This window comes from Myotis lucifugus, unplaced genomic scaffold (assembly GCF_000147115.1).
Source record: "Myotis lucifugus unplaced genomic scaffold, Myoluc2.0 scaffold_3, whole genome shotgun sequence".
Taxonomy (NCBI): Eukaryota; Metazoa; Chordata; class Mammalia; order Chiroptera; family Vespertilionidae; genus Myotis; species Myotis lucifugus.
The window spans coordinates 18,766,742-18,777,947 of record NW_005871051.1 but is presented as its reverse complement, the minus strand read 5'-3'; the positions used below and the strand labels follow the sequence as shown (position 1 = coordinate 18,777,947).

At 50.5% G+C, this 11,206-nt stretch overlaps 1 protein-coding gene across 1 annotated transcript; it reads right to left on the bottom strand.

The window, feature by feature from the left end:
* Positions 1–3,074: 3,074 nt before the first annotated feature.
* LOC102431314 (tubulin alpha-1D chain) lies at positions 3,075–8,849 on the bottom strand. The gene is made up of 4 exons (XM_006082551.3): positions 8,723–8,849; positions 5,317–5,539; positions 4,828–4,976; positions 3,075–4,113 (listed from the first exon to the last, which is right to left on the bottom strand). The coding sequence occupies exons 1-4, from the start codon at positions 8,723–8,725 to the stop codon at positions 3,130–3,132; spliced, it is 1,359 nt and encodes a 452-aa protein (XP_006082613.1). The 5' UTR covers positions 8,726–8,849; the 3' UTR covers positions 3,075–3,129.
* Positions 8,850–11,206: the final 2,357 nt, after the last annotated feature.

Genomic DNA, 11,206 nt, shown 5'->3' with positions numbered 1-11,206 from the left:
TAGGGGCCGGGGGACTTAACGAGAAGCAGACTCTCCTAGCATTTGGATTGGTTCTAGGGTGACCATGGACTCAGGCAGGAAGGGATGACAACATTGAGACAAGCAGGGGGAAGTGCAATCACAAGGATGAAGGGATGGTGGGAATGCCCCTTTGGGGGCAGGCATCGTCTGGACACATCAGAGCATGAGAAAATTAAAGGTGTTGGGGTGGGAACCAAGGGCTGGGGAGTCTGTCTTCTTGTGTCTGCCCTGCAGGGAGATAATTGTAGTCTAGCTTTAGAAGCATCAGGGATGAAAGCATTCCCCTTCACTGAGGGAGTCCTCAGGAGCCCCGGCTGGGTCACTCCCCAGCTGCCCTATGGAGGTCAGAGTTGCCACCTCCACACACGCACACCCAGTCCAACCTAGGCCTGCCAGCACCTGCCAGCAGAGTTTCTAGCTGGGAGGCCTTTCGGGTCTGAGAGGAGGTGGCCTTACAGCTGCCCAGGGTGGGCTGGCTGGTACCGTGGACAGAAAGGGAGCCTGACCGCCTCTCTGGATGCCCAGCATCTTGGCAGGCGAGGCCCTCCCTGCTGGCCTCCCAAGCCCTCACCTCACCTCCTATGAGATGTTGGGGGGTAGGGAGAGGACTTTTCAGAAGGCATTGACAGCCCCAAAACATGGGCCCAAAGACACCTCTGCTCTTGTTCAGCCCAGAAACTGGACCCTTGTTATCCCCCCCTCCCCAATACATGCCTGGGCAGGGCAGAGTAAAGGGGAGTGTCACCCCCTCCCTGCCTTTGAGGCACCTGAGTCATTGTCTGGGAATTGGGCCTTGGCAGGCCCAGAAGAGGTGGTGTCTGGAGCGGGGCCTGTAACTCCTATAGGCAGGAGGGGAGGGCACCTGAAGAAGGGGAGGGCAGCAGCATAAGCTTTGGCCCAGGCTGGCCTGGGGTTTGAATCCTTACACCTTCCTTTACTGGCTGAGTAACCTTGGGCAAGCCTCAGTCTCCACATCTATAAAATGGGCATTCATTTAACACGTCTATTCAACAAATACTGAGTATCTAATATATGTTGGGCAGCATTCTGGTCCTGAGAGTAGAATAGACTCTGTTCCCATGACGCTTCCAGCCCAGTAGGTATAACTGTATTTACCTCAGGATTAAACCAGGTAATATGGACATAGGGCCCAGTAGATGCTCAATAAATGACATGATTGCTTGGAATTTGAAGGACTCTCTGCCCAAAACCTCTCTTCCCTCCCCAAGTTTGAAACCAATCGAGAAAGAGAAAGACATGAGTCAAATAAATATTTGAAAATCAGTTCTCTTGGTGAAAAAATAAACAGCTTTGAGGATATAGCTGAGCTATTCAGCCAAAATGGGCTTCTAAATACTCCCTCTGAATTAAACAACCCCCCACCACCAGCACTACACACATATACACACAACTTCAGGCCTCTCTCCGCCCAGGACAGAGCTTCGAGTGTGAGCTTAAATCCTCACACTGAGAATACTTGCTTTCTCTGGACAAATTACTCCAAACTAGAAGGAGGAAATTGCTATGCCGGGCACGCCCATTTTCCTCTCTAAACCCCCCACCACTCTGTTGCTTCCACTCCATCCTCTACTTACTACAAAGTAATTATTGGAACAAAAGTGACGGGGACAGGGAATGGGTCTCTGGGAAGGCAGGAGTCACTCTTCCGGTGTCGCCCAAGGTGCAGGTATGTTTTTATTAGCCTGTTTTCTCTGAGATCCATTCTTCCATCTTCCTGCCCTGCTCTGTGTCTCAAAGGCTGCACCCTCTTTTTCCTCGGCCCCTTTGCCAACTAGCTTTTGTTTAGGTTCAGCCAATGGGAGACACTGATCGAAGATTGAGGGTGGGAAGAAGGGAGAAGCCAGGGTATTTCTCTCCCTCTTTCAAATCAAGGGGCACCTCTGACAGTGGTTGTGTCTCCTCCATGGCTCTGACTCTTGCCAAATGTCCCTCCCTCCTTATTCCCTCCTGGTCACTCTGGGTAGCTCTGCTATGGCTTCAGCTCCCGCCTGGTGTCCCAGTTCCAAGCCTCTGGCATTATCATCTCATCCCTTGGCCTCCAGCCCTAGGGGTGATAGCAGCTTCCTGATGTTACTCACTTTAAGGTTGGCTTCCCAGCATCCACTCCTGAGAGCAGGAGGCTGCAGGAAGGACTGCAGAGGGCAACACTGGGCACCGAATCTCGAATCTCGCTGGAGGGTTGGGGGTAGGGTGGGGTTGCTCAAGTTTCTACAGCTCCGATGGCTGAACCAACCCTTCTGCCCAGCGGGAGCTACAGAAAGTCCATATACAAAGATTTTAAGGGCAGCCATCTGGTTGGTAGTGAGGGCTGGAAGCTGTGCTGGTATAACACATGGCATTTGAAAAAAGGGTCAATTGTCTTCATCAAAAAATGGCGAGTGTTGACGGAGTTCGCAGGAGGGCAAGCCCAGCCCCTCCCCAGCCATTGTTCCGTGGTTACTGCCACAGTGCCACTGTTCTGCCTTAATGCCAGCTTCTGGTCTCTCTAAACCCAACTGCCTTCCTGAAGAAGATAACTCCCCCCTATAGGGTGAACACCAGCTATGTCAGACTGTGTCAGCTACATCAGACTCCTCTAAGGCACCACTTCAGACCCGCCTGGCCTCACCAGCGCCAGTTGCAGTCTTGTGAGGCTCCAACCAGCTTCACACACGTGCTGTTTAGAAGCGCCTTACCTCCTGTCCCAGGGGTTCTTTGTTGACGCTGCAGCCCAAGGGTGTGCAACCCAGAAGTTCAGGGGGGTTCATGCTTAATGGACTGGAGGTTTAACCAATGGCAGAGTGGAGTCGGTGCATCAATTCCCCCATCCTCACCACCACTCCTACCCAAGGACTGCTTCTGAGATGCCATTTATTCAGCTGCATCTGCTCTAAATTCTCCCTCCTTTCCTGCCTTACACCCTCTTCCTAGGATCACACCCATTAATGAAATCTGAAATCAGATCTGCTTTCTGGGGAGCCCAGGCTAAGATACCAGCCTTCCTGTCTCTCACTGAAGCCCTCCCCCATGGTTTTCCCCAAGAGAAAAAGACATTTGTGAAACAATAATGCCACAGCACTTTATTTAGGATAGATACAAAGGATTCCCCTAGTATTCATCCCCCTCCTCCTCTTCTCCCTCCCCCTCCACACTATCCATGCCTACCTCCTCGTAATCCTTCTCCAGGGCAGCCATATCCTCCCGGGCCTCAGAGAACTCACCCTCCTCCATGCCCTCGCCCACATACCAGTGCACAAACGCCCTCTTAGCATACATCAGGTCGAACTTGTGGTCCAGACGGGCCCAGGCCTCGGCAATGGCGGTCGTGTTACTCAGCATGCACACGGCACGCTGCACCTTGGCCAGGTCACCTCCGGGCACCACGGTGGGTGGCTGGTAGTTGATGCCAACCTTGAAGCCTGTGGGGCACCAGTCCACGAATTGAATACTGCGCTTGGTCTTGATGGCAGCGATGGCGGAGTTGACATCCTTGGGCACCACGTCTCCACGGTACAGCAGGCAGCAGGCCATGTACTTGCCATGACGGGGATCACACTTCACCATCTGGTTGGCAGGCTCAAAGCAGGAATTGGTGATCTCCGCCACCGACAGCTGCTCGTGGTATGCCTTCTCTGCAGAGATGACTGGCGCATAGGTGGCCAGGGGGAAGTGGATGCGTGGGTAGGGCACCAGGTTGGTCTGGAACTCGGTCAGGTCCACGTTGAGGGCCCCGTCAAAGCGCAGGGAAGCTGTGATGGAGGAGACGATCTGGCTGATGAGGCGGTTGAGGTTGGTGTAGGTGGGGCGTTCGATGTCCAGGTTGCGGCGGCAGATGTCATAGATGGCTTCGTTGTCCACCATGAAGGCGCAGTCTGAGTGCTCCAGGGTGGTGTGGGTGGTCAGGATGGAGTTGTAGGGCTCGACCACAGCTGTGGACACCTGGGGGGCTGGGTAGATGGAGAACTCCAGCTTGGATTTCTTGCCATAATCAACAGAGAGCCTCTCCATCAAGAGTGAGGTGAAGCCGGAGCCGGTGCCCCCTCCAAAGCTGTGGAAGATGAGGAACCCTTGCAGCCCTGTGCACTGGTCAGCCTAGAAAGTGAAGGCGAAGAGAAATGTGGGTGTGAAGCACAGCTGACAAATGGGAAAGAACCAGCTTGTGCTGTTTCACATTCCCCCCATGTGTCATAAAATCCTTGGAAGACTTTTTCCAAGAGCACAAAACAGGGCCTGATAAGGTCGGCCCACTCTCTCCTCCTCATCCCTCTTCCTCTCTAAAGCCTCCTGAGGTCTCTAACCAACAGCTCTCTTGAATCTTGTAACATAATCATGTTTGTCATCACCATTTGCCAGCTCTACCCATACCCGTGTCTCCCTGATTTAACTCCAGATATTTCTGGAGGGTTTCTCCAACAACCCAGGAACTTATCCCCAAAGTCAGTCATAGAGCCCTGGGCCAGCATGACTTGGATCTCTGCTTTTCGTAAGGCCTTCTGCCCTCACCCCTACAACACAAGGTGATAGTCTAGGAATGCTTATGGGCCTTCATCACTTGGCCAGGCAGCCCACGGACAGGTTTGCCCTGGTGGCCATGCTGCCCAGGATTGGGCCTGTTGCTGTAGAAGATAAAGAAGACATCCAGCTCCGGGCTGCAGCTATACGCTGCCTCCCCTGACCAGGATGCAGGGCCCTGATCCTGTGTGTTTAAGACTTTTCCAGGAGGCTCTCCCAAGGGCTGAAGCTGCCCTTCCCCTATCTGGCCCCCAAACCACAACAAGAATCCCCAGCCTTTAGCCCTTCTCTCACCAGCTTCCGAATCCGGTCCAGCACCAGGTCAATGAGCTCCTTTCCGATGGTGTAGTGGCCTCGGGCGTAGTTATTGGCAGCATCTTCCTTGCCTGTGATGAGCTGCTCTGGATGGAAAAGTTGGCGGTAGGTGCCCGTCCGAACTTCATCTGCAATGAACAGAGTTTTAGGCCCCACTCCTCTTGTAGCCTGGCTCCCAGAGCCCCAGGGTACCCAGGAGAAGTGGCATCTCTAGGCTCCAAGTCCTACCCTGGAGGAGCCCCATTCAGGTTGCTGCTATTGCCCTTGACTTTACGTGTTCATCAAGAAAAGGAAAGGGATGTGGGGTGACATTGAAACTCTGGAGCTGAGTGACAGTGGCTCTGCAGATCTGGAGTTCTAATTGGCTGCAGTAACTGGGAACCACACACTCCAGTGCCATCCAGTTGTAGAGAAGGACTTGCTGTGGTGCCCGGGACAAGGCCATGGAAGAGATGGATCATCACTCACCAATCACAGTGGGCTCCAGGTCCACAAACACAGCCCGGGGCACATGTTTTCCAGCCCCAGTTTCACTAAAGAAGGTGTTGAAGGAGTCATCCCCTCCTCCGATGGTCTTGTCGCTGGGCATCTGCCCATCTGGTTGGATTCCATGTTCCAAGCAGTAGAGCTCCCAGCAGGCATTGCCAATCTGCACGCCGGCCTGGCCCACATGGACTGAGATACACTCACGCTGAGCAGACAAATGGCAGAAAACACCCTCAGCAGAGAGAAACGTATCATACCTGGACACAATTCCTGCCTTCTTGCCTTCCTTGAGTGGTTCTCCGGCTGAGGGCAAAGTTTCTTGGACTCTGCTCTCCTTGCCCCACCCCCTGTGGCTAAGCATTTACAGGTGGCATTGAGGACCAACAGGCATTGGTTCTGGGGGCTGGGCCAAACCCCTCAGGGGAAGCAGAAGATGTGGGCAGTTCTCAGCTTATGGAGTCTTGCTCAGGGACTAAGCATCTTGAGGAATGTTGAGGGGATCAAATGAGTTTGGCAGAGAACCAAAGTCAACCCACTCATGTTCAGAAAGAAATTAGTGGCCACTGGTGAGGGAAGCAAGATCCAAGTGAAGTTTCAGGAGTCAAGGATAAGGAAGAGGTTTATAGAAGCAGAAAGAACTCTGGATTCATGTGACAGCCAGAAATGCCAGTGAGAAAGGAAAAAGAGGGCCTGGAATCGACATGCATGTGCTATCTTTCCTCTTGGGTGTGCATGGCTCTGGAGTGGGGTGGGACTGGAAAGAAAAATCTTCCATACATGATTCAAGGCTGGTGGTCAAAGAACCCTTGGCCCCTCAAACAGGACTGTTGGTCTAAGAAAAGAGAAAGGTCAGTGTCCTTCCTGGGGAGTCCCATGAGAATCAAGAAGGCTTGACTCTCTTGCTTCAGCAAAGATTTATTGAGCCTCTACTATGTACTGCACACTGTGCTGACACTGAGGACACATAACACCTATTACTCAGTCCCTGCCCTCCAGAAGCTCACTGTCTAAAGAAGGGAGAGTTTCGTAAGTTAACAGATGTGTGGCAGTGTAGTCAGTGGGGTACCAGAGACGTCTCCCAGACCACTTCCCTGGGTACTACCAGAGTACTTCTCTGCTTGAGAAGTAATTTCCACAGACCTTACAAATAAAATGAGCGCATTCATCAAATTTCCCCAAATTAAGGCTTAACAATAGAGAGGATGTGAAGAAATGGGAACTCTTACACTGCTAGTAGAAGCCTAAAGTGATGTATCTCAAATTAAGAAGAATCATATAATGTGATACCATTTATATAACCAATACATCATTGACAGATAAATTTATATATTTACTATATAGTCTTGTAAAATGTATATATTGCAAAAATAAAGAAAGCAAAGGAAAATATTAACCAAATTTGGAATAATGGTTCTCTCTGGTAGAGATGAATGTAATTGGAAAGCGATCCTTTTTCTTTCTTTTTTTTCTTTCTTTTTTTGAGATCCTATTTCTTAAAGTGGATAACAGGTGTTCATTAGATTATTCTTTATACCTTTTTACATATCTAAAATAGTTTGTACATTTTTTAATGAGGATACTTTCTCCATAAATTTAACATGTCACTGACATTTTTATCCTATATAATAAAACCCTAATATGCAAATCGACCGACCGGTGGAATGACTGGTGGCTATGATGTGCTCTGACCACCAGGGGGCAGACACTCAACACAGGAGCTGCCCCCTGGTGATCAGTGTGCTACCACAGGGGGAGCGCCGCTCAGCCAGAAGCCAGGTTCACGGCTGGCTAGCACAGCGGCAGTGGTGGGAGCCTCTCCCACCTCCACTGCAGGTGGGCAGTAAGGAGTGAGGGGTCCCAGACTGTGAGAGCCTTGGACTGCGTGGGGGGGGGGGATCGGGCCTAAGCTGGCAGGCAGACATCCCCCAACGGGTCCCAGACTGCAAGGGGGTGCAGGCTGGGTTGAGGGACAACCTCTCTCCCCCCACAGTGCGCAAATTTCATGCACCAGGCCTCTAGTATAATATAAGGGCCCTGACTTATGATTTTTAGATGACTAGGATTAATCCATAAATCATTTGTATCCCAGCCCCATTACTTCTGTACTTGCCTAGAGCAAGTCTTAGCCTCTCTGTTGATGTCCTCCATTATGACAGGGGGGCAATAATAAGAGCCCTCTCCTAGAATTTCTTTGAGGATTAAGTGAAGGAATGCACGCATGTTGCCTGCCTCATTTCATGACACATTCTAGGGTGCACCATATGTTGGGTCCCCCTACTAAACCCCTCAGCCCCTAATCACTGAGTCATAGTAAGAGAAGTTAACGAATTAGTCTGGGAGGGATTTAAGGACACAGGAGTTCCGAAATCCGCAGGTCCAGAAGAGAGAGCTGACTCAGCTTCTCAGCTCACCAACCACCTGGCCAGGCCAGGGACAAATGCTGCACCTCCGAGCCTGGCCGGGCTCTGTCTACAAAGTCAGACACTGTCCTGCTGCCCTTGCTCCTTTTTCTTGACCGTAAAAATAGCACAATCTCGTACCTGTACCCAGCAGGCTTTGACATTATGTTGGTTAGGTCCCATATATTAAGCATTAATTAGTTCCAGAAACTATGCTAAGTGCTTCACATACATTATCTCATTTGATCTTCACAACAGCCCCTTTGAGTAGGTATTTTTATTAACCCATTTTACAGATGAGGAAACTGACTCTCAAAGAGGTTAAGCAACTAGTTCAAGGTCATGAGCAAAATGAGGAATATTCAAAGCAGGGACAGCCTGGCTCCAACTATGTTCTTAACTGCTCTTCTATCCTGCCTGTGTGGGAGACAGGTTAAAGATATCAAATGATCCCACACCCAGACAACTCTGGGTAACTGGAAGCACCCTCCCTCTCCTTCTCCCCCCTCTCCTTCCTCCCTCCCCCCGTAATATGTAACTGCAGTTGGGCAAGGCTGTGAGGATGTATCCCCACAGCTGGGAGATGGGACCACAGTGAATCTGCCATGGGGCCCAGGGTGTGTGGGGCAGTGCCTACATTTTGTGCTCCAGTCCTGCTTACCCCACACTCCCTACCCCAAATTCAGAGCCCTTTAGCTGCCCTGTTCCTGAGTCCAGGCTCAGGAAACACACACACACACACACACACACACCACACACACACATCCTGGTTACCATCACCCTGTCCTTCTTCACCCCTGCACATACCCCCACATATCAGCACATTTGGGAAGGGGCACACACATCTGGAAGTCTCTTTTCCCCGTCCCTACCCCACCTGCCCACACACTGTAGCCCCATGAGTACCTGACTCCCAGAGATTCCTCACACCACCCACCTGGGCCTACTGGGACCCTCACTTGCATGCTTAGCACCCCATCTCTGCTCACCATGCTGTTTGGCTGAGTGCTGACTGGGGTCGTCTGTCTGCTGCTAGATGGGAAACAGGGATGGGTTCGTGAGAGACCCACAGCCTCTGGCCTCCTATACGCTCTGGTCTGCTCTCAGGGTGGAAATGTTGTTAGAAACATCCCCGGGAGGGCAGGCCTGTTGACTTGGTTACCAGGCAGCAGGCAAGTCCTGGTCCTGGGCCCAAATAGGGGAGGGAGGTGGAGTGTAGGTGGGGCTATGACGAGTCTGTGGCGAACTAGAACAAGGAGTCCTCGGACAGGAGATCAACCTCAGGGCCTTTGGGTGGGAACTCTGTCATAGAACATAGGGAATAAGAGCTTGGTTTTAGCCTCAGCTCTAGCATTTAACTTTTTTGCCTCAATTTTCTCATCTGTAGAATGGGAAGAGGGGGAATTGTGAGGATTAAACAACATAAACTTTCTAAGTGCTCTGTCCAGAATTGCTGCTGTTCTCCATGGGGAAAACAAGCTGATGAGCAGGGCTCGGGGCTATTTGTCGGAGTCTCTCCCTATTTCAGTGCAAGTTGTTGCTGGTCTCGTCTGCCCTGATTTCTCCAACGAAGGACTCACCCTATGGCCTTAGGCAAAGTTATGAAATAAAAATGTTAATCTCTCACATTTGTATTCTGTGTTGTAGTTCTTAAGGCTGCTTCACCCCTTATCTCCTTTGAGACCCTCAACTTTGTGAGGTAGCCAAGGTGGGGCCTCCATTCCCATGATGTCTTGCCCAAGGTCACATGGGGGTTAATCAGTGGTAGAATTAAGAATCTGGGACTCGAGCTCCGTGCTTCTCCGCTTTCCACATGGCAGAGTTGTCGCTGTCCCTCATCCCCATGCTGGGTCTCTGTTTTCTTCCTTCCCTTGTTCAGTTGCAGTGGTGACCATTCTCTTGCATACCCTCAACTCCCTGGCCTCCCTCTAGCTTCAGCAGCTTCATCTGACTAAACCACAACCCTACATAATTCATTTCTTCACCAAGTCTGTGCCTGTACTGACCCAGCGAAATAGTGGAAAAAACCCAGAACCAAGCTGATGAATCTGACTTCGAATTCATGACCTCAAATGGACCCTAATGCTGCCTGGAAACCACACAACATCTCGTCTGTCATTTTTCCAAATAGCAACCATGACCTGGAATAGGAATGCCATATTTAGCAAATAAGAGAATTTTATCTAGCAACCCTATCCAGGAAGTAGTTGCTACTGTGAAATTTCAGTCACTGTGGCAATTAGTGGGGCTTTTTCAGAGTCCTTCTCATCACAGTTTACTAGGGAGTGACCCTGAATATCAACATGGCTGACTCTGATTTGGGTTGTAGACTGAAGTCTTCTCTCTTCCACCTGGACCTAAGAGGCCAAGATCCCCAGAGAGAAGACACAGTCAACCAGCACTTCAAAGGTAAGGAAGCCCAGGCTCCTACAGGGCTGATTCATGAAGCCACAGACCTCAGGAATTGTCATCCTGGGAATTATTATTCAGATGGAGGAATTCAGGGCCTACCCACTAGGCCCCAAACTCTCTTATCTAGCACTTTGTTAACCTTTTTAAAACATGTTTTTATTTATTTCAGAGAGTGGAAGGAAGAGAGAGAGAAATATTGATGCACTGCCTCCTGCATGCCCCCTACTAGCAATCGAGCCCAAAACCCGGGCATGTGCCCTGACTGGGAATTGAACTCTGACCTCCTGGTTCATGGGTTGATGCTCAACCACTGAGTCACACCAGTAGGGTTCTTGTCTAGCACTTTAACTTCTCCCAACTGGACTCCCAGTTGGGCTCCGGGTCAACCGAGATTTCACCAGCTCTAGAGAGAGGCAGTTGGGGGAAGAAGCCTTATGTAAAACGGAATAACGAGACAGATTTTTAAAGCATATTAATGTACCTAAGTTATAAAATAAGAGGCAGTCAATACTCTAATTCCTTCAACAAATATTTATTGAGTGTCCACTATGTGCCAAGCACTGTACCGGGTGCCAGGGTTACAGTGGTGGACAAAAAGAGTCTCTGCTCTTAAGGAGCTGACATTTTCATGGGCAAACACATAACAAATTAATAAGACGATCTCAGAGAGCCATCGCAGGTGAGAAAACAAAACCGGACAATGGCCCCAAAAGAGATGGGAGGTGGGGGCAGCTGCTGAGAAGGAGCGGCTCTCTAAGAAGGTGACACTGGAGCTGAGAGGGCATGACAGGGTGTTAGCCACGCGGGATCTGGATAGAGCGCCCCAGGCAGAGAAAATAGTGAGTGCAAAGGTCCATAGGTAGGAGTGAGCCCCACGTGTTCAAGGAAACAGAGTGAGGGAAGGGGAGAGCTATACAAGATGAGATCACAGAGCTCAAGGGACTTGGAAGGAGAACAGCTTTTATGACAGGTGCAATAGGAGGGTTAAGCAAGCACCATTGCCTACTTTGTGTTTTAGAGAGATTATTACAGCTGCTGTGTGGAGACTGCATTATAGGGGT